Source organism: Colossoma macropomum, unplaced genomic scaffold, assembly GCF_904425465.1.
Source record: "Colossoma macropomum unplaced genomic scaffold, Colossoma_macropomum, whole genome shotgun sequence".
Classification (NCBI taxonomy): Eukaryota; Metazoa; Chordata; class Actinopteri; order Characiformes; family Serrasalmidae; genus Colossoma; species Colossoma macropomum.
In genome coordinates, this window is record NW_023495545.1 from 1,368,145 (window position 1) to 1,391,500 (window position 23,356).

The 23,356-nt window shown below is 43.2% G+C and overlaps 1 protein-coding gene across 4 annotated transcripts in view; it reads left to right on the top strand.

Annotated features, from left to right (window-relative positions):
* sidt2 (SID1 transmembrane family, member 2) overlaps positions 1 to 23,356 on the top strand; it is a 46,995-nt gene that overhangs the window by 12,918 nt on the left and 10,721 nt on the right. Inside the window, exons 4-18 of one of the 4 annotated variants that reach the window (XM_036562890.1) lie at positions 1,623 to 1,668; positions 4,018 to 4,119; positions 5,248 to 5,331; positions 6,526 to 6,625; positions 8,481 to 8,546; positions 8,654 to 8,747; positions 10,160 to 10,218; positions 11,266 to 11,277; positions 13,565 to 13,609; positions 15,165 to 15,242; positions 15,422 to 15,478; positions 15,907 to 16,022; positions 18,020 to 18,093; positions 21,240 to 21,306; positions 21,420 to 21,493. In XM_036562890.1, the coding sequence (XP_036418783.1) occupies positions 1,623 to 1,668; positions 4,018 to 4,119; positions 5,248 to 5,331; positions 6,526 to 6,625; positions 8,481 to 8,546; positions 8,654 to 8,747; positions 10,160 to 10,218; positions 11,266 to 11,277; positions 13,565 to 13,609; positions 15,165 to 15,242; positions 15,422 to 15,478; positions 15,907 to 16,022; positions 18,020 to 18,093; positions 21,240 to 21,306; positions 21,420 to 21,493 (1,074 nt within the window). The remainder of the gene's footprint in view (positions 1 to 1,622; positions 1,669 to 4,017; positions 4,120 to 5,247; positions 5,332 to 6,525; positions 6,626 to 8,480; positions 8,547 to 8,653; positions 8,748 to 10,159; positions 10,219 to 11,265; positions 11,278 to 13,564; positions 13,610 to 15,164; positions 15,243 to 15,421; positions 15,479 to 15,906; positions 16,023 to 18,019; positions 18,094 to 21,239; positions 21,307 to 21,419; positions 21,494 to 23,356) is intronic. The other 3 variants (XM_036562892.1, XM_036562891.1, XM_036562893.1) reach the window with 3 other exon arrangements.

Here is a 23,356-nt window from a genome sequence, read left to right on the forward strand (position 1 = left end):
AAGTCATGGCCATACATTATGATCTTGTTCCCACATGTTAGTAAGGCGTGGCCACGCATTGTTTTTAATGATATGGGATGTCTCCAGCAGGGCTCCCTATATAAGGGCCTCTGTTGTGGAAAATGAATTTGCCTCACTTTTATAAAATAAGACTTTTATAAAACAAGAGTTTGAATATGAAAAATATTCTGCAAAAACAGTTTTAAAATTGACTGTTTCTGTGACGTCACAAAAACCGACACGTTTACGCCTTGTACGTACATCCGCCTTTTCAGCCTACAGCAGTTTAGCCCCGCCCACTCACACCAAGCAGCGTTTCAGCCTGGACTGCTTCTTGAATGAGACACAGTACAGGGCGTCCAATCAGAATAGAGCTGGTTTGCATATATGAGTCTTAAAGGTGCGGCAGTTGTGATGTTTTGGTGCATAAAACCCCTCAAACGTTACGAGTCGACCTCAGAGGGACAGATAAAGTTCATGGATATGAGCCCTTTAAGCGCGAGCGTTAAGTCGGAATGACGAAACTCATACAGTCAGTCAGGTGAGTCCAGGTTTCTGTCTCGTGCTGTGAAGGGTCGTCACTGACTGTGTTCACACCATACATGCATAAGAATGACCGGCTCTATTAAATTAGTCACCCTCGTTACTTTGCTCCATCATCCTGTCGTCTCACCACGTCATCACACACAGTACTGACAGATCAGCAGTGCGTCCACGGCGCGGTCAAAGTCTACTGACTCACCGCAATTTCCCACCGCTGATACTGTACGGCTGATTCACGACTAACAGTAAAGCTGTCACTGATAACCGCCTGGTTGTCTGGATGCAGACTGAAGTGCTGTCCAGGGGACGTCTGTAATGTTTATAACCACAGGATTTGAGACGCCTGTGTAAGTTACAGACAGAAAGGCTAAAATAAATGATCATTTTTTACGTCCACTGTAAAACAGGTACATTTATTCAGAGCCACCCTAAATTCTTCAGACGTTCTCCATCTGTAGATCTAGAAATTCAGTCGTGGAATAATGGAGAGGGTGGGGTTTTAATTAATGCCCTATCCAGTCTGGAAGATAGGAGGGGGCGGGGCCAAAGTGTGCATTTTTTTAAAGATACTGCTAAGATCACAATACTCAATCTGTCCCCATGTGAAACTAATCCCGTCCAAATTGTCCTTAAGCCTAAACTCAGTGGCAGTTCTGTGTTAAAACTCATTGGTGTCATGCACTGAGTATAGGACGATACATTAGAGCTGGACGATATGGCAAAAAAAAAAAAATATCATGATACTGCATGTAGTTTACGGTACACGATATGTTTAAATATATTTTTTCTGATATTGAAAAAGACAAAGTAGCGCTATATTTTAAAAAAGTACTATCAAAAATTATGAATACCATGATTTGTATTCAGCATTTTCATGCTGAGCTGTACTAAATCCAATAAAACAGGTCTAATTATGCTCTCTTTGCAATGAAACATGCAGTCGGGAAGTGTTTTTTAGTACTGACGACATGCACCGTATGCTCTGCAAACGTAATGTATTATGATAAGAGTAAATATTGTTATATTATCCAAATCTGCTATACATTTATTACATTTTCATCCCTTCTTTTGTCTTTCAGGACGGACAAGAAATTCAGCTTCAATGCAACTCCCTCCCAGCCCCAGGTTTGTGAACACGCACTCTCTTTACTCCTTATCAGCAGGTCGGTCACACGCAGCAAGTTGAGCTGCACTGAGCAGTCATATGATAGACACAGTCATTCTGACAGATTAAACACTACAGGAAGTGTATTTTGTATTATAGAAGCAAATCTGATCTCGATTTAGGAATTTTATCTTATCTTACAGGGTGAAACAAAACTAAAGCGTGATAAACTTGACGTTAAGGATGTTGTGGCAGTTCTTTGTGCTGATTATCAGAGCATCACTGCTCCACAGTTTCAGTCTCCATTTCCCAAACGCTTTAGCCGAGCGCGCTAACGTTACTCCTCCTAATAAACAGACGCACGTTCAGCTCCGTCTCCTCATTATTCACCACCATCACTGTAATATTTTAGCATTTTATCGTGGGGATCGTGATAAACTGTGAGTTGTGAATACTGTGAGAGCGCCCCCTGCTGTTTATCAGTCCCCAAATTCCATACCCAACCATAGCAATTGCCTAGCAACACCTTAGCAACCACCTGGGATAGCATAGCAATGGCCTTGCAGCACCTTAGCACCAACCTCATAGCATAGCATCGGCCTATCAACACCTTAGCAACCACCTGGAAAACCACAGCAATGGCCTAGCAACATCTTACCATCTTACCTTAGCGACTATCTTGAATACCAAAGCAATGACCTTGTAGCACCGTAGCAACTGTCTGGAATGCCATAGCAATGAGCTTGCAATACCTTAGCAACCATCTGGAATGCCATAGCAATTAGCTTGTAACACCTTAGCAACCATCTGTAATGCCATAGCAATGAGCTTGTAACACCTTAGCAACCACCTCATAGCATAGCTTTGGCCTAGCAACACCTTAGCAACCACCTGGGATACCATAGCAATGACTTTCCAACCCTTTATCAGCCACCTGGGATAGCATAGCAAAGGCCTTGCAACACCTTAGCAACCACCTGGAATACCATAGCAATGGCCTAGCGTTTTATCATGGAGATCGTGATAAACTGTAAGTAGTGAATACTGTGAGAGCGCCCCCTGCTGTTTATCAGAGTGTCTGCGCTCCCCGGTTTCAGTCTCCATTTCCCAAACGCTTTAGCCGAGCACGCTAACGTTACTCCTCCTAATAAACAGACACACGTTCAGCTCCGTCTCCTCATTATTCACCACCATCACTGTAATATTTCATCATCAACATTAACACACGAAGGTGATCAGAGGGGCGGTGGAGATCGAGTCTGCAGCGTCTGAGATCTTTAAAACGCAGAGTTAGAAAAGAAAATCATCTCACAGTGAAAGCAGCGTTTTACAGTAGAGATAAATGGAGCTCATTATGCTGGTAGTGAACTATGCTGCTGACACAGCTGCCTAAAAACCATAGAAACGGACCTTAAACAGAAGTGAGGACCCTGTTGGGGTTCATCCTAAAGTTAGGACAGGATTTAGGAGGTTCAGTCTAGTTAGGATGTTTGTGTGATGCTGTTTTCTTATCTGGAGTTCATGATGAGATTATGAAGGTAGGAACTGTTATTCTGTAAAAGCCTCTGAATTCAGGCCGTACTGAAGTCATCATGGTGACTAAACAGATAAAATAAGATTTCAGAGTTAAGACGTTTCTGTAATACGACCCCAGAACTTCTTCAGAACTAGTTTAGCTGTGATTAGAAACGTAGAACTGGTCTCAGATCAGCTGAAACGTGTAGGTCACTAAGGGTGAAGTCATTCCGTCTGCGAGCTCACAGGTTAAAGTCCATTTTTAAGAACACGACTGTGTGTAAATGAGCAGGTTTTGTAAGAATTAGCACCGGAACTTTGACCTTGTCCTCCATTCAGCCACTTTTTATAATCCAGAGCTTTATAGAAACAGCAAACATGCTGGCAGTCGCTCAGTGTTGAACTACATCTGTGCAGTAACAGTGACCATGACCTCACAACTGAGAGCAGTAATGACACATCATGTTTACCTTTATATTCGGTGTACTGGGCGTATTTCTGCTTTTATTCACGGCTCACGCAACCTAACAGCAGCTCCATCAGCTGTGTGTCTGTGTAGGGAAGTTAAAGGTCTAGTTTTTTCTTAAGAAAAAATGTGTAAAATGCAGCGCTGCAAGCCGCTCGTGAGCCACGTTCTTCAGGTTTTACTAAGAGGATTATGTTATTTGAAACCATTGTTTTTCTAACTGAGTGATTAAGTATCCAGTAAAAATGCTGCCTTGGCTTGTGAAATGTATCTAATGTTTCTCATTATGACTAATGTTTTTGTTAATTTTCCACAAGTCTTCTTTTGTTTCGTATTCCGTGTGGTTTGTTATCGTACCTTCTTTTCCTCTTCTCTTTCCCCTCCGCAGTTTTTTAAATATGTCTTTCCTGAGGGCGTGGACACGGTTATTGTGAAAGTGAATTCTGAGAAGAATTTTCCCTGCTCCGTCATGTCCATTCAGGATATCCAGGTTTGAGACACACACACACACATCATACTGGTTTAGATCTGGTCACATCTTCTGTAAACAGGGTGGTGTTGACTCTGGCAGTATTAGTGTACTTTACTAAAGGCAACTTACTTTTTTTTTCCCCGTCCTTTTTTATTACGTTGGCCTGACAAAGCCAACTTACAGTGGCCTAGCAGCACCTTAGCAGCCACCTCATAGCATAGCAGTGGTCTAACCATACCTTAGCAACCACCTGGAATATTATAGCAATGGCCTAGCAGCACCTTAGCAGCCACCTCATAGCATAGCAATGGTCTAACCATACCTTAGCAACCACCTGGAATATTATAGCAATGGCCTAGCAGCACCTTAGCAGCCACCTCATAGCATAGCAATGGCCTAGCAACACCTTAGCAACCACCTGGAAAACCATAGCAATGGCCTAGCAACACCTTAGCAACCACCTGGAAAACCATAGCAATGGCCTAGCAACACCCTAGCAACCACCTGGAATACCATAGCAATGGCTTTGCAACCCCTTATCAACCACCTGGGATAGCATAGCAATGGCCTTGCAACACCTTAGCAACCAGCTCACAGCGTAGCATCAGCCTAGCAACACCTTAGCAACCACCTGGAAAACCATAGCAATGGCCTTGCAACATCTTAGCAACCACCTGGGATAGCATAGCAATGGCCTTGCAACACCTTAGCAACCAGCTTATAACATAGCATCGGCCTTGCAACACCTTAGCAACCACCTGGGATAGCATAGCAATGGCCTTGCAACACCTTAGCAACCAGCTCATAACATAGCATCAGCCTTGCAACACCTTAGCAACCAGCTCATAACATAGCATTGGCCTAGCAACACCTTAGCAACCACCTGGGATAGATTAGCAACGGCCTAGCAACACCTTAGCAACCACCTGGGATAGAATAACAACGGCCTAGCAACACCTTAGCAACCACCTGGGATAGAATACCATCGGCCTAGCAACACCTTAGCACCGTAGTTCGTTTCCCCCGTCTAGTTGAAGGTGGTGGTCTCAGTTGACCACGGCAGCCTTTGTTTTACACACTCATCAACCTGTTTAATATCACAGTGTGGGCAGTTTTTAAACTTCCTCTCTTCCTCTTCATCCTCAGTGTCCTGTGTATGATCTGGACAACAACGTGGCCTTTATCGGAATGTATCAGACCATGACCAAGAAGGGAGCCATTACAGTGCAGGTAAAACTAACTCTGACTGTCCTGTTTCAGTCTGATCAGTTTTATACTTGTCAATGTTTCATCACTGCAGGATATACAGTTAAATCAGGCAGCTCATACAGTGTGGGGGGGGCAGTGTGGTAGCGCTTTAGAGTAATTACAATTTTGTTTGTGATTATAATGAATTAATAGATTCAGAAATGTCTTGTAAATAGTTTTAATATGTTATTTAATTTGAGCATAGCATAGCAACAGCCTAGCAATACCATAGCAATGGCCTTGCAACACCTTAGCTACCACCTGGAATGCCATAGCAATGGCCTTGCAACACCTTAGCAACCGCCTGGACTTCCATAGCAATGGCTTTGCAAAACCGTAGCAACCACCTGGAATGCCATAGCAATGACCTTGTAACACCTTAGCAACCGTCTAGAATGCCATAGCAATGGCCTTGCAACACCTTAGCAACCATCTGACATACCATAGCAGTGACCTTGCATCACCTTAGCAACAATCTGGAATGCCATAGCAATTGCCTTGCAATACCATAGTAATGAGCTTGTAACACCTTAGCAACCACCTAGAATACCATAGCAATGAACTTGCAACACAATAGCAACCATCTGGAATGCCGTAGCAATGAGCTTGCAACACCTTAGCAACCATCTGGAATGCCGTAGCAATGAGCTTGAAACCTTAGCAACCACCTGGAATGCCATAGCAATGAGCTTGAAACCTTAGCAACCATCTGGAATGCCATAGCAATGAGCTTGCAACACCTTAGCGACCATCTGGAATGCTGTAGCAATGAGCTTGAAACCTTAGCAACCATCTGGAATGCCATAGCAATGAGCTTGAAACCTTAGCAACCATCTGTAATGCCGTAGCAATGAGCTTGAAACCTTAGCAACCATCTGGAATGCCGTAGCAATGAGCTTGAAACCTTAGCAACCATCTGGAATGCCATAGCAATGAGCTTGAAACCTTAGCAACCATCTGGAATGCCGTAGCAATGAGCTTGAAACCTTAGCAACCATCTGGAATGCCGTAGCAATGAGCTTGAAACCTTAGCAACCATCTGGAATGCCATAGCAATTAGCTTGCAACGCCATAGCAACCATGTCAGCGGTCATCTTTAGCATTACAGGCTAACTCTTTATCAGCACATGTAGTTACCCTAATTTATTAATGACACATTCTGTTTCCTGTGCTCAGAGGAAGGACTTCCCAAGCAACAGTTTCTACGTGGTCGTCGTGGTGAAGACGGAGGACGAGGCGTGCGGCGGGCCGCTCAAGTTCTACCCCCTTTTGCCCGGTGAGCGAATCAAAGCCCAGTAATCTCGCATTACAGCCAGTCATGCCTCACTGTAGGACTATCACAGCCAATCAGATCAGTGGAGTCAAATCACCACAGCCCTGTGTGGAGTGAGGACTCTATAACAATAGAGCTCCTTTTAAAGGGGAAGTCCACTGGTTTTCCAAAATTTTTGCATAATCTCAGTCACTGAGATGTAAACAGAGAGATTCAGAGTGGTTTGATGTGAAATGGTTCAGATGTCTTTACAGTGGTGGTGATAGGAACCAGGGGTCGCCATGACTACAACACAAATATAGACATTTTATTTACTATCCAGAACCACCAGTGAACCTACACGAGTCTTCTGAGTTTATATGGAATGTTGATGTTGGGAAAATAGTGGAAAATCTGAAATAATCAGTTTTTTTGGGGACTATTTTGCCTCATAACACCCTGAATGTACCTCTATGTTGTGAATGTGTTTAAAAATGTTTTTTAGGCCAAAATCTTCTCAGAACTTCCCTAAAACAGTGAGTGTGTTTACATGCGCCTAATATTCCGGTAACTCCAGAAAATCTGATTTTGTCAGTAATCCGATCAACACGTTTACATGCACTCGGGTAATCAGATAATGGGGAAACTCCAGGTCTATATGAGTCAGACAGTAATCGGATTTCTGCTTTGCAACCAGCCAATAAACTCACAGAAGAAGACGTGACGTAAACATAATGTAAATCTCAAACTTCATTAGCAGCTATTTTTTAAAAACATCGCACCACTTTACCTGAAAATATGAACGTCCATCATCTAGAAGATGAAGAACATTTAAATCCTTCATTTCGTCAAGCAAGTATTTGGTTTCAGCCTCACTCCGTAAGTGTTTTGCTGCGTCTCGTGGCGACGCTGCTCGCTTATTTCTGGTACCGCCGTCTGTTTTCACACATGCTCAGAGAGAAACGAAAGAAATCAGAGTAAGAGTTTACATGCACTGAGAAATCTGATTACTGAGCTAAAATCCAGCCTTTATCGGATTTGTACATCGGAGTATGAGGTTTACATGACTATTTGAATAATCAGATAATTTATATCGGATTTAATCGGGTAATTTATATCAGATAATTTTCATGTAGTAACTTTCTGTGAGGGAGCTTTTAGAGGTGGACGTCTGGTTCCTATCACCACCACTGTGAACAATTCAGACTCTGTCAGTTTCTCCAGATTGGAGAGTTTCGTCAGTGGAACTCCCTTTAATATGTTAGTTGTCATATTATGGAGGCTCAATATTTTTGAGTTTTCTTCCATCAGTGTTCTCGCACTACAGTACCCATAATGCAAATACATGGAAGAACCACTGGGAATAAACCCACACTGCCGTAAATAGACCCTAACTGCTGGTGCAGCCAATCATGTAGAGGCTAATGTTAGAGAAAACACTGTAATGTAAAAAAAATTAAATAAATAAATAAATTCTATCAGCCCTTCCTCAGATGTCCAGTAATTTTAAAGGTTCCTCATTTCAGTTAGGCTACCCCTTTAATAAAGTGGAATTCCACCAAAATTTCAAAATATGCATTTATGTATATACTTATTGTGTAATATATTTATTTTGTGTTTATTGTGTTTATATATATTTATTGTGCATTTCGAGTGCTTTCATGTGAAAACGTGCATCAACAGTAACTACAAAAGAACGCAGTTCAGTTCAGCTTCACTGTGTTCACGATTTTGCAGTTCCTGAATAAAACTCAACTCAGTTGGAGAACAAGCCCAGACGACTGCCTTCATATCACCCTACAGGTTCTAGAGCGTACTGAGCGTGCCGTGTTCTCTCTCTCTCTCTCTCTCTCTCTCTCTCTCTCTCTCTCTCTCTCAGATGAGCTGTTGGATGCTGGGAATCGCAGTAAAACTCTGGACGTGGTCGTCTCTCCTGCCATTAACTGTGAGTCATACAAGGTTAATCAGTGAACTGATTAGATAATTAAGCGTTCATTAACTGACCCTGACGGACTCGCCCCATCTTGTTTCTCTCTCTCTCTCCCATTGTAGCGGAGGTGTATGTGATGGGGATGCTGTTCTGTCTCGGCATCTTCCTGTCCTTCTACGTGCTGACCTTCCTGGTGGCCTGCATAGAGAACAAAAGGTCAGAGTCTGTGATGGTTTCATCAGTTTAATCAGTTACAGCCTCACATACACACACTGTTCATCCCACTGTTCATCCACACTGTTCATCCACACTGTTCATCTACACTGTTCATCCCACTGTTCATCCCACTGTTCATCTACACTGTTCATCTACACTGTTCATCCCACTGTTCATCCACACTGTTCATCCGCGCTGTTCATCCACACTGTTCATCCACACTGTTCATCTACACTGTTCATCCACACTGTTCATCCGCGCTGTTCATCCACACTGTTCATCCACACTGTTCATCTACACTGTTCATCCGCGCTGTTCATCCGCGCTGTTCATCCGCGCTGTTCATCTACGCTGTTCATTCCCACTTTTCATCTACACTGTTCATCCCCACTGTTCATTCCCACTTTTCATCTACACTGTTCATCTACGCTGTTCATCCGCGCTGTTCATCCGCGCTGTTCATCCGCGCTGTTCATCCACACTGTTCATCCCACTGTTCATCCCACTGTTCATCCCACTGTTCATCCCCACTGTTCATCCCCACTGTTCATCCCCACTGTTCATCCCCACTGTTCATCTACACTTTTCGTCTACACTGTTCATCCCCACTGTTCATCCCACTGTTCATCTACACTGTTCATCCACACTGTTCATCCACACTGTTCATCCACACGGCTCATCCACACCGTTCATCCCCACTGTTCATCCCCACTGTTCATCCCCACTGTTCATCCACGCTGTTCATCCACGCTGTTCATCCCACGGCTCATCCCACGGCTCATCCCACGGCTCATCCCACTGCTCATCCCACGGCTCATCCACACTGTTCATCCACACTGTTCATCCCACTGTTCATCCCGCTGTTCTTCCCGCTGTTCATCCCCACTGTTCGTCCCCACTGTTCGTCCCCACTGTTCGTCCCCACTGTTCGTTCCCACTGTTCGCCCCCCCGTTCATCCACACTGTCCATCACACGACTCATCCCACTTTTCATCACAGATCTTCACACTGTTCATCACACTGATCTTCACTGACTAACTGACTGATTATCTCTCTCCCTCTCTCTCTCTCTCTCCCTCTCCCTCTCTCACTCTGTCTCTGTCTCTCTCCCTATCTCTCCTGTTTCCTTCTGTCTCGCTCTCTTCCTTTTCCTTCTCTTCTCTCTTTTCTTTCTCCATCTGTATCCCTTTCTTTCTCTCTTGTGCTCTGTGTTTTTCTTACTCGCGCACTCTCTTCCTTCTTTCTCCGTCTCTCTCACATTCTCTCTCTCCATCCCTTTATTTCTTCTGCCTTTTTATCTCTATTCTTCACTGTTGCTCTCCTTTTGTCTCTGTCTCTCCCTGTCTCTGAACTCTCTCTCTCGCTCTCTCTCTCTCTCTCTCTCTCTCTCTCTCTCTCTCTCTCTCTCTCAGGATGAACAGAAAGAGGGAGGGCTTTCTGCAGCCTGCTGACATGTCACCAGCAGAGACAGGTAACCTAGCAACCGGTCACTAAGGACCAAAACGGGGTCCCTCTGTGCCTAGTGAGGGTCCAGGGTAGGGGGGGGTGGGTGTCAGAGACGCCACCTCCACTGTGACTCTAAACTCACTGGCCCTGCTGTTCCAGGTTCTCCTTTAGTGTTACCCTGGAGCTGCAGGGCTGACGTAGCTGACAGGTAGTGGAGTCTGTGTGCGTCAGTTAGCACGGCGCTAGCTGAGCGTCTCGGGCGGTGTGGGTTGTTCAGTCTGACTCTGTGGTTTGTGACTGTGGGTTATTTTAATTTTCCGCTGGACCGTCACTGCGGACTGCGTCTGCAGGGTGATCTCAGTTTAACCACGCCAGGCGATGTAAACTGTGTGGCTGAAGTAGTTGATGATGTCATAACAGCTCAGAGATGATGTACTAATATTGATCGATCGATCAGTCAATCACACCTGAAGGAGTTTGAACTGCATTATCAGTGCTGTCAACAGTTATTGATCTTTCTTTTTCTTTCCCCCCTTTCTCTGTCTCTCTCTCTGTCTGTCTCTCTCTCTTCTCTGTCTCTCTCTCTCTCTGTCTCTCACTCTTTGTCTCTCTGTCTCTCTCTCTCTCTCGCTCTCTCCCTCTCTCCCTCTCTCTGTCTCTATCTGTCTGTCTCTCTCATGCTCTGTCTGTTTCTCTCCCTCTCTCTCTGTCTCTCTGTCTCTGTCACTCCTCCTTCTCATTCGCTTTCTTGCTCTCTCTCACAATCTCACTCCTCTTTCTCTCTCTCTCTTCTTGCTGTTTCTCATCCTCTTTTTTCTTTCCCTTTTATGTTTCTCTTTCATTCTCCTGTTTTTCTTTTTCTCTTCGTTCCCTCTCTCACTTACTCTCTCACTTGCTCTCTCCTCTCTCTCTCTCTCTCTCTCTCTCTCTCTCACCCCCTTCTTTTTGTTTCTCGTTCTCTCCTCCCTTTCTCACTCTTCTCTGTATTTCTCTCTTCTGCTCGCTGTTTTTCTCTTTCTCTTCTCTTCCCCTCTTTCTCTCCCTCCCTCTCTCTCTTGTGTTAATGCCTCAGCCTCTCTGTTAGGTAAGAACTGTATTGGTCTTGTTTGTGTTTCTATCGTGTGTGTTTGTGTGTGTGTGTGTGTGTGTGTGTGTGTGTGTGTTTGTATTTATATTTTAAAGGAACGGTCAAATCAAATGTACACAGTTTTCCACGTAGCGCAGATGTGATCGATCATCCAAGACAAGTTTGGTGTCTGAAAGCTGCTTCTTTAGTTTAGCGCTGGAGCTAAGAGGCTATCGTTGCTGTCAAACACTGGAAGTCAATAGTCACCCAGATCTTTTCTGTAACTGCATCCACAAAACCTCCCTCAACCCGATCAAACCACACCCAGCTCTTCATTAAGGTTGATGTGGTTTAGCGTGACTCACTGAGATAAACATGAACACAGCTTCAGCGAGTTACGATCAACAGTTATGTATTAATAAGGAATGTGACCTATAGTGACCGTATGCCTGTGTGATGTGCTGGAGCTCACAGGGGGGTCAGAATTCAGCACAACACCGGCCGTCTGTCCAACCACAGTCACCGCCACATCGAAAGCCTGTGGTCCCTCTGGTTGAGGGAAGTTTTGTGGATGTATTTACAGAGATGATTTGGGTGACTATTGACTTCTAGTGTTTGTTCACCACGTTAGCCTCACTAGACTAAAGAAGCAGACTAAAAGCACCGATCGAGGATCCTTGTTGATCAGCTGAGTCAGCGAATTTTCCCCAAATCATTCCTTTAAATCAGCATCTTTCCAACATTAACAAACTCACTCAATCTGTTAGCACTCACTGAAATCCACTTACAGCACCATCCCGACTAGCACTCACTGACGGATCTCTGCCTGCTGGTGTCTGGACGCGGCTTTGTACTAACATTAAAGCGATAGTTCATCAAAAAAATCTAATTTACAGTTTTCCCCTCCCCCAAACTTGGTCAATCTTCAAGTCCCATTTAACACCACATGCGATAACTCGAACGTGAAGCGCAAGAATTTCGCTGCTGTCGGAAGAAAACCTCGTATCTCTGTTTTTGACGTTTTTCAGTTTTTCACAAAATTTTAAAATACCTGTTACCCTTTACAGTGTCTGTCAATTTCATCAAAAATGGACTGAAAGAAACGGCCCAAAATTACTTGGAAAAAATTCTGGCTCCATTGACTCGCATTAAAAGTAAAGTAGGTTTTTTCCTTCTCCTGAAAAGTTGCCATGTTGGAGGTACGAGGTGTTTTTCCACCAACGGTGATATGCTTTGGGTCTATTTCTGCCACATGCCGTGTGCGGCAAGCCAGCGGTTTCTATGCAGAAACAGTGAAGAAGTGCAGTGTTTATGCTAAAATATACAATCTTAAAACCTTACAAACCTTGGGAGCCACAACATTTTGTGTCCATTTTACCATCTTGGCTGTAAATATGTCTCAGTATGTGCTGATGTCCGAGTATAGGCTAAAAAATATGAATGAAAACACAGACTTACGTTGCTCTGCTTTAAGCTTTAGCTCAGCTATAGCTGCTTTTCTCGCATCTCCAGCAGGAAACTTTTCCACAAAAGTAGAACAGTTTCTGTAAAATGTCTCTCAACGTTCGTCTTTTTACGAGGCTTCTTTTTTTGCCACCTTCCTGTTCGAATTTTTCCGTTCCACCTTAAATGGTGCCTGAGGTTGCTGCTGCACTATTTAAGGTGGAATGGGAGAATTTAAACAAGAAGCTGGCGAATGAGAAATGACTTCAGCTTCATGACTTTTTAGTGTTTGGCAGTTTCTCGTTCAGATTAAACGTATCAGGAAACCAGCTGGAGTGATTATAAACACAAATAAGTCCATTAGTCTCCAAATTATCGATGTTCGTCTTAAATCTCTCTCTTTGCCGTTTCGTTAGCTACTAGCTAGGCGAGATTGTTGTCTGTGTTGCTACTGGTGACCAGCAGTCTGTGCTGATCTTCAGGGTTAAAGGGTGAATTAGCCGTTCTACATTAACTCCAGAGTTTAAGACCATTTACTGTTGAACTGTGTTGAACGATCAGCAGAGCTTTATTTTACTGTAAAGGAGGATTATTTTATTTTTACCTACTAATCTGATTCAGCTGTGGAGCCACAACAGGACAGTGAAAAAAGGATAAGAAGGGAAACTGCAAATTAGAGTTTTTGCCGAACTGTCGCTTTAACACGGCTGCTAACTCTCATTACAGAGTAGAACTAGAAAATGTATTGTTTGTTAGTTGTTTATTTTCTTGTGTACCTTTTAAAAGTGCTTTTCTTTGTAGATGTCATTTCCGTACAGCAATTGTGTGTATTTGTGTGTGTAATTATGTGTTTATCATGCAGGTAAAGGTCTGACTCCAGCCTCTCCGTATGAATACGGCTCCTTCGGTGAGTTTTATGTTAACTTTGGGCGTATTTTTTTTTTTTATTATTATTTTGTTATTTTTTGCAGTTATATATACACAGAGTGTATATTTTACATACAGTGCAGTAAAGTATAACAGTAATTACAGCAACAATATAAAATAATACATTGGCAACACTGTTTATCCAGTAGTTTTGAAACGTGGACACAGTAGCAAACACTGCACGTCAGTTAAGGTTTGATCTTCAAATAAAATCAAATCTGTCAAATAAAGCAACGTAATAAAAGCTCAGTAAAAATTCTGGGCGATTTGTTGTTTATAGGAATAGAAACCACATTGGGTACTATTGCGACATCCTAGCAACCACCAAAGATACCATAGTGACCACCTAGCAACACCCTAGCAACCATGTGGAACATCATTGCAGGCATCTAGCAACACCCTAGCAACCACCAGAGATACCATAGTAACCACACAGCAACACTCTAGCGACCAACTAGCAGCACCCCAGCAACCACCAGAGATACCTTAGCTACTACATGGAACATCATTGCAGGCATCTAGCAACACCCTAGCAACCACCAGAGATACCATAGTAACCACATAGCAAAACTCTAGCGATCACCTTGCAAAACCCCAGCAACCACCTGGAACATCATAGCAACCGCCTAGCAACACCCTAGCAACCATCAAAGATACCATAGTAACCACACAGCGACACTCTAGCGACCAACTAGCAGCACCCCAGCAACCACCAGAGATACCCTAGCTACTACATGGAACATCATTGCAGGCATCTAGCAACACCCTAGCAACCGACCAGAGATACCATAGTAACCATCTAGCAACAATCTAGCAACCATCAAAGATACCATAGCAACCATCTAGCAACACCCCAGCAACCACCAAAGACACCATAGCAACCACCTAGCAAAACCCTAGCACCCACCAAAGATACCATAGTAACCACCTGGAACATTGTAGCAGCCACCTAGCAACACCCTAGCACCCACCAAAGATACCATAGTAACCACACAGCAACACTCTGGCAACCACCTAGCAACACCCTAGCACCCACCGAAGATACCATAGTAACCACCTGGAACATTGTAGCAGCCACCTAGCAACACCCTAGCAACCACATGGGATGCCATAGCAACCCTGTGGAAAACAGTAGCAAACACCAAGCAGCTCCCTAGCAAGTCATGTCTGTGGTACAGTGTTGTGATGATATCATGTATTATGAAAATGTCTTTATGTATGATGATACAGTATTTTTGATCACCCACCCGACTGGATTCAACTTTTCTTGTACTTTGAGCTTTTCTTGTTTGTTGAGCTTCAATAAAAGGTGTTATATGAATAAATTATAGTATTATTAGTATTAGTATTATTATTATTAGCAGTATTAGTAGTAGTAATAACAGTCTGCAAAATGTTTCTCTCTCTCTCTCTGTCTCTCTCTGTCTCTCTCTCTCTCTCTATCTCTCTCTGTCTCTCTCTCTCTATCTCTCTCTGTCTCTCTCTCTGTCTCTCTCTCTCTGTCTCTCTCTCTCTCTCTCTCTCTCTGTCTGTAGCTGATAACGGCAGCACGTTGAGTTCAGAGCCCGTCACGGACAGTTTGGCGTCAGCTGAAGGCTCCTATGGATACATGGGTACGAAACATTCTCATCAGTAATCTCTGACAAACAGTCTAAACCAGTAAACCTGAACAGACTGAACAGTGACTCCTGCACAGATCAGCACTGTTAGAGTTCAGCAGCCCCGCCCCCGGCCCCTTATTGGCTGCCCTGGATGTGCTCTGGTCTCTGATTGGTTTATCTTTGTCATTCAGGACAGGAGACTTTCAAGCGTCGGCCAATCGGCTCACACCACGTAGCCATCCGCTTCGGTGACACGCCCACTCGCTCAGTCGTCCAATCGCAATCCCTCACTGCAAAATCAGCACCGCCAATCACGCAGTTCTCAGCCAATCCGGAATGATCTTTCAGCGAACGCCCCGATTTGACCAGATGATCAGAAATAAATCCTTGTAAACATTTCAAACAGAAATAAGCGATCAAATATTCAAATCAAGTAAAAGCATCAGTAACAGATCAAAGAGTTTGATCAAAAAAAAAACACGACTGAATTAAAAACGAAAAGAAATATGATGTGATTTGTGAATCATTCAAATAATGAAGGCATGAGTCCCTTTGAGCGAAATCAGCTCAGAAAAACAAATTTGGCACTGAAAAATGTCTATATATGTTAATATTATTTCTGTCTCTCTCCCTCTCTCCCTCTCTCCCTCTCTCCCTCTCTCCCTCTCTCTCTCAGAGCGATCCATGGACACGGTGGGTCGCTGTCGGCAGGAGTCTTTGAGCTCGGTAGAAGAGGACGATTACGACACGCTGGCCGACATCGACTCCGACAAGAACATCGTCCGCACTAAGGTCTGTGTGTCGGGTCCACAGCAGAACTTCTCAAAGAATGGAATTAAGAAAACTGTTCAGGTTCAGATTGTAGCTTTAATACCTGAACGTTTTCAGCACTTAGGTATTTAAAAATGGTTATTATTACCTAAAAGTAGTCGTTATTGTTACGTTATGGATCTGAAATGTAATGTTATGTAAATCTGAAACAATGTTTTGATTGTTTTTGTTTCTAGGAGGTCGGTACAAAAGGAAATCTCATGTTTTATTCTCTTACTGTGGTATAATTCAACACTGTTTTAAAAAAGGCACTGAAATGTCGCTGTTGGAACAAAATCTCGTATCTCCAAAATGGTAACTTTACAGGAGAAGGAAAAAACATTCTTTACTTTTAATGGAAGTCAATGGAACCAGACTTTTTCCCGAAGTAGTTTTGGGCCGTTTCTTTTGGTTTGTTCATCATGAAATTTACACACAATGTAAAGACCAACAGGCACTTTGAAATACGCCAAAAACTGAAAAACGGCAAAAATGGAGATACGATTTTTTCTTCCGACAGCACCAAAATACTACGGAAGTCCAGAGAGGCCATGAGCTGTCGCTGTAATTTTCTGGATTGTTATCTTGAGATAAGTAACTCGATATTTAAAGTTAGCAGTTTTGTTATGTTGAGATAACAAGATAAATAACTTCTCAAGAGAACAACTTTGTTTTCATGAGATTACAAGATAACTCATTACCTGAAGATAACAACTTTTGTTATCTTGGGATAACAAGATAAGTAACTTGTTATTTCAAAATAACAATTCAGAGAATTCTAACTACCTCATGGTCTCTCTGGGGTCCACCAGTGCGTTTACATTATTAAGTAAAGCATCGTTTACACATTTTAATGTACGGTTACTGTTTATTTGCTGGTTCTCACATATTGAGGGAAACGAAACAAAACGTGCCAAAGTTTATATTTTATTTTCATCTTTTTCCAACATGCTAAGCTCAGCAAATAAGTAAAACCTGTGCACTAAAATTTGCAGAAAGATTCCACATTGCAGGGTGCTCTCAGTAGAGGATCCCATTTCTGATTTTTACCCCTACCCCTTGTTTTCGAGAGTCACCTTGCCCCTTAGAACTGAGTTACAGGGTAGTGGGTTGAAATCTTCCTCTGAAATGGGACCCTCAAATAAAAAGAGCATCACTTCATTAACAGCTACCAGCGCTGCACTGTAGGCGACCCTGCCAGTCTGCAGTGACAGCAGAGGAGGGTAAAGTTCAGCTCCTCACTGCTGGGCTTTAGTTACATTTAGGGCATCATATGATCTTCAAAGAGGGGGGCAATTATTTATTATCATCCACCCCTAATTCTTCAGTGATATGAAGCTGAAGTCAGATATTCACCAGCTTCTCGTTCACATTTTCCCGTTCCACCTTAAATGGAGCAGCAGTTACATTCTGGTGCTTCAGGCGTCAGAACTGCTGCACTATTTAAGGTGGAACGGGAAAGTTAGCTAACTAGCTACCGAGACGTTAGCATACTGTTAGCGAGTTTTTATGCTTGTTATGAAAAAAACGACCAAAATACACTGAAACATTGAACTAAGATAAAACAGTGATTATTGTAATTTTTCTCACATTTGTGGGTTTCTTTGGTCTCTTGTTCTCCGTCTCGCCGGTTTTTCTTTTTTTCTCATATCTCTCTGTTTGGAGTCTCTGAAAAACCTCTGTTTTGAGGGTCATGTAGCCCCAACACTTCACCCTCCCCCTCTATCTCAACAAGAATCAGGACACCCTACCCCTAGACGTGAACACGCAAAACAGAGGGGTAGGGCTGAGTGGCGGGAGCGAGGGGTGAAGTGGGATTGGGCCAACGTGCTAACAATTTTTCATTAAGACAATCAACAAAACGTACCTTAACCAGATGCGCCTGTGTGTGTGTGTGTGTGTCTGTGTGTGAGTGTGTGTGTGTGTGTGTGTGTGTGTGTGTGTGTATTGACTCCTGTCTCACTGTGTCGTCCCTGCAGAAGTACCTGTGTGTGGCTGATCTGGCTCGTAAAGACAAGCGCGTCCTGAACAAGAAGTACCAGATCTACTTCTGGTGAGGAAAACAGACGAGCCTCTGTGTCGCCGTTTATAAGATGATCTGTCTTTTTTAGGGTATCCTATGAACACAGCAACCGTGGGTGTTTGTATTGCTGCCTTTCTGAGAACCAAACGTCCTCACAAGGCACCTAAAACAGCTTTTGAGCTCGTTTTTGTTTGCCTGTAAACGTTTACATGCATCTCTTTAGTAGGATTAATGCCTAAAAATAAAAAGAATCTGTCTCAGTACGGCCGGGCGGTGTGACGATATTTATCGTTGTCATGATAAATTACGTCACAGTAAGCTTTGTGGAGCATAGATCATTGTAGTAACTCCACCCTAAGACCTTCTTTTTCATGAACAGTTGAAATGCGCTGCTCTGTAATAATAATAAACACAAGTCTTGCTTAAAATGTGAACATCTTTCCAAACTGTAAAAATATCATTTTTATCACGGTCAGTTCCGCCTCTGCAGCGCCCCCCTCTGCTTCAACTCTGATATAGAAGTATGATGTACGTACTGATGTACCAAGACACGTCACAGTATGCAAATCAGTCAAACAGCGTTCCCGCCCCCTGATGACGCCCTACTCGTGCTGCGCTCATAAATATGAAAGCATGGGAGTCTAGAGCGAGTAGAGAACCACACCCACACGCTGAGCTGAACACCCCCAGCACCACCTCACAAGGCTGCGGTACGCCAGTCTGTACCAACTGTACATAACCCAGTTAGTCTGAGCTCAGCTTGTAATGAAGATGTTGGACTGATAAAGTGAGGATTCTTGCGAGTCTCCATAAAGCTGCTGGTGTTGCATCCGATTCATGTTTCCCTTCACAATTCAGACTCTCGGGCTCGACTCACTGAACAGACATCAGTGGCAACACTGGAACTACAGGCGGTTCAGGAAAGGTTAACGGTAAATGGCCGACTGTGTCAACATTTTGTCCGTTCCTGCTTTCCGTAGTTCCGGCGCTGCTCGCCGTTGATTTCTGTTCAGTGAGTGCGACGCCGGACGGTTCGATTTATGAAGAGGAAGCTGATGTAACACCGGTAAGTGCCTTGGACGGCTTGCAGAGCGTAAGGATTTAGGGCTTACCGGTGATGCAGTCTGTGACCTTGATGTCAAACTGAAGGAAACCTAGACAGAGAATAAAGAAATCCACTTTATTCATTAGGAATTCAGAGTAACTAATGCCAACCACACACTAGAAGACTTTAAAAGACTTCTGAAAGACTGAAGTCTGACTCGCTCTCACATCTAAAGACAGTGTCGCAGGTTTTAGTCACAGAATGTGATTTTGAAAAGACAGGAAATCTTGCAGTGTCACTGTTTACAAGACTGCAACCAGATTTTTGAGATTTCCCATCATGCACCTGGTGGAAATATACAAGCAGAGAAACCCTTTTCCTTCCACTCTATAGTGATACAGATGGGAAGATACATTGGCTGGGTGTTTAAAGATCTGGGGCTCAGTTCACTGTAGAACTGTATAGTCTGGCAGATCATCACCCAGAATCTTTAAATTAACCTGTAAAATGTGCAGTTTTTTATTTAACATGAAGATTTACACACCAACACAACACGCAGCGAATTGGCCTTGTTGAGTGGATATTATGAACTAAGCCATAAGAAACAAACAGTGTAACAGAAACCATTAAGGAAAAAACGGCAATGATTCTTCAATAACGCCGTTCTTAAAGTCCTGAAATATTAAATGTCAGTTTACATTTTAAGTTAATATGATTATTGTATTAAAGTGGAGCAGATTTGCCTTAATACAGAGATTACAGGTTCTCACGTACATTCTCTCTCTCTCACGCGCGGCCCTGGCACGTCACTATTTGCGTGAGCCAAGACTTAAAACCTACGATAATATTAAACACGGTTGATTTTGTCGCAGCGTCAAGACGAGAAAAAGACTGACTTAAGACGACCATCTTGACCACCTCACGCTAAACGATCAAGATGACGCGACGCGACTCTAGCAAGACTCTCACGATTTTATTCCCAACATGGATATTTGTCTGCGACTGTGAAATCACTTGAAAAGTCGTTTGGTGTAAGGCCGGCATGAGAAATCAGGACTCGGGTTATACTGAATACGGAGCTGCTGAACAGATCATTAGAAGCTTAGCTGTCGCGGTTTTAGGGAATGTTCTACCGTTCGGCGCCTCTCCCGATCGCTGCTCATCATTTTCTGGCGCTGCGTTGACTCTTCAGCGGCTTGAGTCAGTGACTCATACTGTTAAGGCTCGAGACGCCCTGCCTGATCAGAAACACCTTCCCTCGTCGAAGATGGGGATGGTAGTGGAGAGAAATCTTCGACCTCGTAAGACTCTCAGTTCCAAAAGTGCCGTTTGATTCTGTCTCTCTCCGTATTTTCTGGTCTAACGTACTCCAGCACTAAAACACAGCAGCCCAGCCCACCCGGTTTCCCTCGCAGCCCCACCTCCAAACCCAAACATCACTACAGGGCCCCTCCCAGCGTCCCCCTCCCATTTTTGAGCATTTTTCAAAGCTGAGCCAGGGGTGGAGTCAGCTGGAAGCAGTAGGGTGTGGTTACTCTTTAAATGTGGTGCTACTTTGCCATATAGTTCATAGTCATTTTGGAAACAGGCTCCATTAATCATACTCTGTGTAACATTTCTTCCTTTCTTTTTTACAGTTTTGTACACATTGGTTAAAACCTATGACGTTGTAGAGTCGCAGCATTGTATTTAAATCATTTTATAAGCTTTTCTGCATAAAAATTTGCTATATAGTTTATAGATTCCACATAGGAAGTCTGGGCAATATAACAGTATATATCGTTATCATGATAAATTGTCGTAATACAAAATATCACTGCATGTTTCTTTAAAAATTAGTCACATTTATCTGGATTTAGTGCCAAATATTGAGGTTTTTGATAGTATTTTTCCTCTATGTAGCACTACTGGCTCTATTTTCTCTCTTCCAACTGATCAAATGGCTAAAAAAATAAATATCATGATGTCGTGTATCGTGAAAAGTATCGCGATATTATATTTTTGCCGTATCGCTCAGCCCTGATTCCAAGCGTTTGAGCGGTGGTGTCAGCTCTACTGACTACTTCCAGTTCAGTCAGTATTCCAGTGGTGTGAACTGTAGTGTGAGTGGTGTGTTTGATCCTCTCTGCAGGAACATCGCCACCATCGCTGTGTTCTACGCCCTGCCGGTGATCCAGCTGGTCATCACCTATCAGACGGTCAGTACCGTCCAGAAGATCGCCCTCTTCCTCTCTCCACTCTGGCTCTGTTTAATGGTGGAGATGTTTGTGGTATTCAGACTCTATTTATTAATTTGTATGTTTATTAATAGGTTGTCAACGTGACGGGAAACCAAGACATCTGCTACTACAACTTCCTGTGTGCTCATCCTCTCGGGGCTCTGAGGTGAGCGCCTGACTGTTTATGCACTGATGAAGTCAATATAAATCTCCAGAATGGTGACTTTAGAAGGCAGAGCCAAAAAGAGAGGCTGGAAAAGGGACATGAAACCATATACAGCTGTGTGCCAAAGTTTGTGCGCCCCTGTTCAAATGATGTTGATTTTAACATGCGTTGGTGCACAGTTACTGTTTATTGGCTCAATTTCGACATAAAATAGAACAGAAAATGTGGCAAAAATTGATTTTTTGTTTATATTTATATACCATATTTATTTGGTTTGACATGAAGTGAAAAATAAGCACATAAAATTACATTTTACGATATGATATAACATAGTTTGCAGCATATACAAAAGCCTAATCTCTTTCCAGCATAATGTTATGGTGGTTTTAGTCATGGCACATTTTATATTTGTGTCCAGAATGTTAAATTCAGCAAATGTCTCATTTAAGTGTGTTCTCTGTATTCAATGTGTTAACCTACTTACACAATCGATAATCGATAAAAATGTCATTTGACAGGGACAGTGCCCAACATAGTGGTATGAAAAATAAAGATACAGGGTTCGAACGGTCATGAAAATCCTGGAAAAGTCATAAAATATAGACATTTGGTTTTCCACACCTAGAAAAGTCATGGAAAATAATAAGTGCTTGAAAACTCATGGAATTTCCAGAACGTTTTCCACGTGGGGTTCGTCGTTCTGAAGCACTGAAGGCTGGTGAAATTCAGTATCGTGGTATTTTCAGACGTCTCCCGAGTATCGTGCTATCAGGTGATTTCAAAGTTTAACATTAATAGAGTTGATGAACTCATGCTTCCTGAGTTTTCTATGTTTTTATGGAATTTACGCAAGTGAGCTAAACGTAAACGATCATTGTCTGCGTACCATGAGTAAAGTAAATGAAATGGCCCTTATCTATCAAATACATCGCAAAAAATATCAGTTAAACAGGAAATGTGTCAGTATCGCGGTATACCGATGTAAACGATATATCGCCCAGCACTGCGCTAAATGTTGGGCATGGAAATTTAATTTTATGCCTTGGAAATCCACTGTTTAAAACCCATGTGTCAAACAGGGATCAGGCCAGTGACAGAATCCTATCCAGCTCGCAGAAGTATTTTAATTTTCTATTAATATAAGCTTGTTTCACAGTGCGCTGCACTACAGTCCCCAGCATGCACTGCAACACAATGTCGCTCCGCCTCTCCTGCTCCAATAACAGCCTATGGGACAGCGGTTACACCTCAATTCTACACCAGTCTTATCACCAAACACACTACCAGCATTTCAGCTGCAGTTCAGCCAACATAAACACTTAATGTGAGCCCAGCAGCTCAGAAACTGAGCCCAAGAATGAATGAACTTGTAGTAAACAAAAGATCTCAGGTGTCTGGATCAAGCAGATAGGAAGGTTTAAAAGGCTGAGCTCCTGGGGACGTTTACATTTTTAATATTTCAAGTATTTATGTAATATTTTAGGGTTCTACTAGGTTCTAGTGCCTGTACTTTACTGTCAGTGGTCAGTTTGGTTTATATACATACATACATACATACATACATCATCTAAACCGCTTATCCTTCTGGGTCGCGGTGGGGTGCTGGAGCCTATCCCAGCTGTCATTGGGCGGAAGGCAGGATACACCCTGGACAGGTCGCCAGTTCACACACACTCACACCTAGGGGCAATTTAGCATGTCCAATTGGCCTGATTGCATGTCTTTGGGAGGAAACCGGAGGACCCGGAGGAAACCCACGCAGACACGGGGAGAACAGGCAAACTCCCCACAGAAATGACCCTGGTCACCCAGCCGGGAATCGAACCCAGGCCATTCTTGCTGTGAGGCGACAGCGCTACCCAC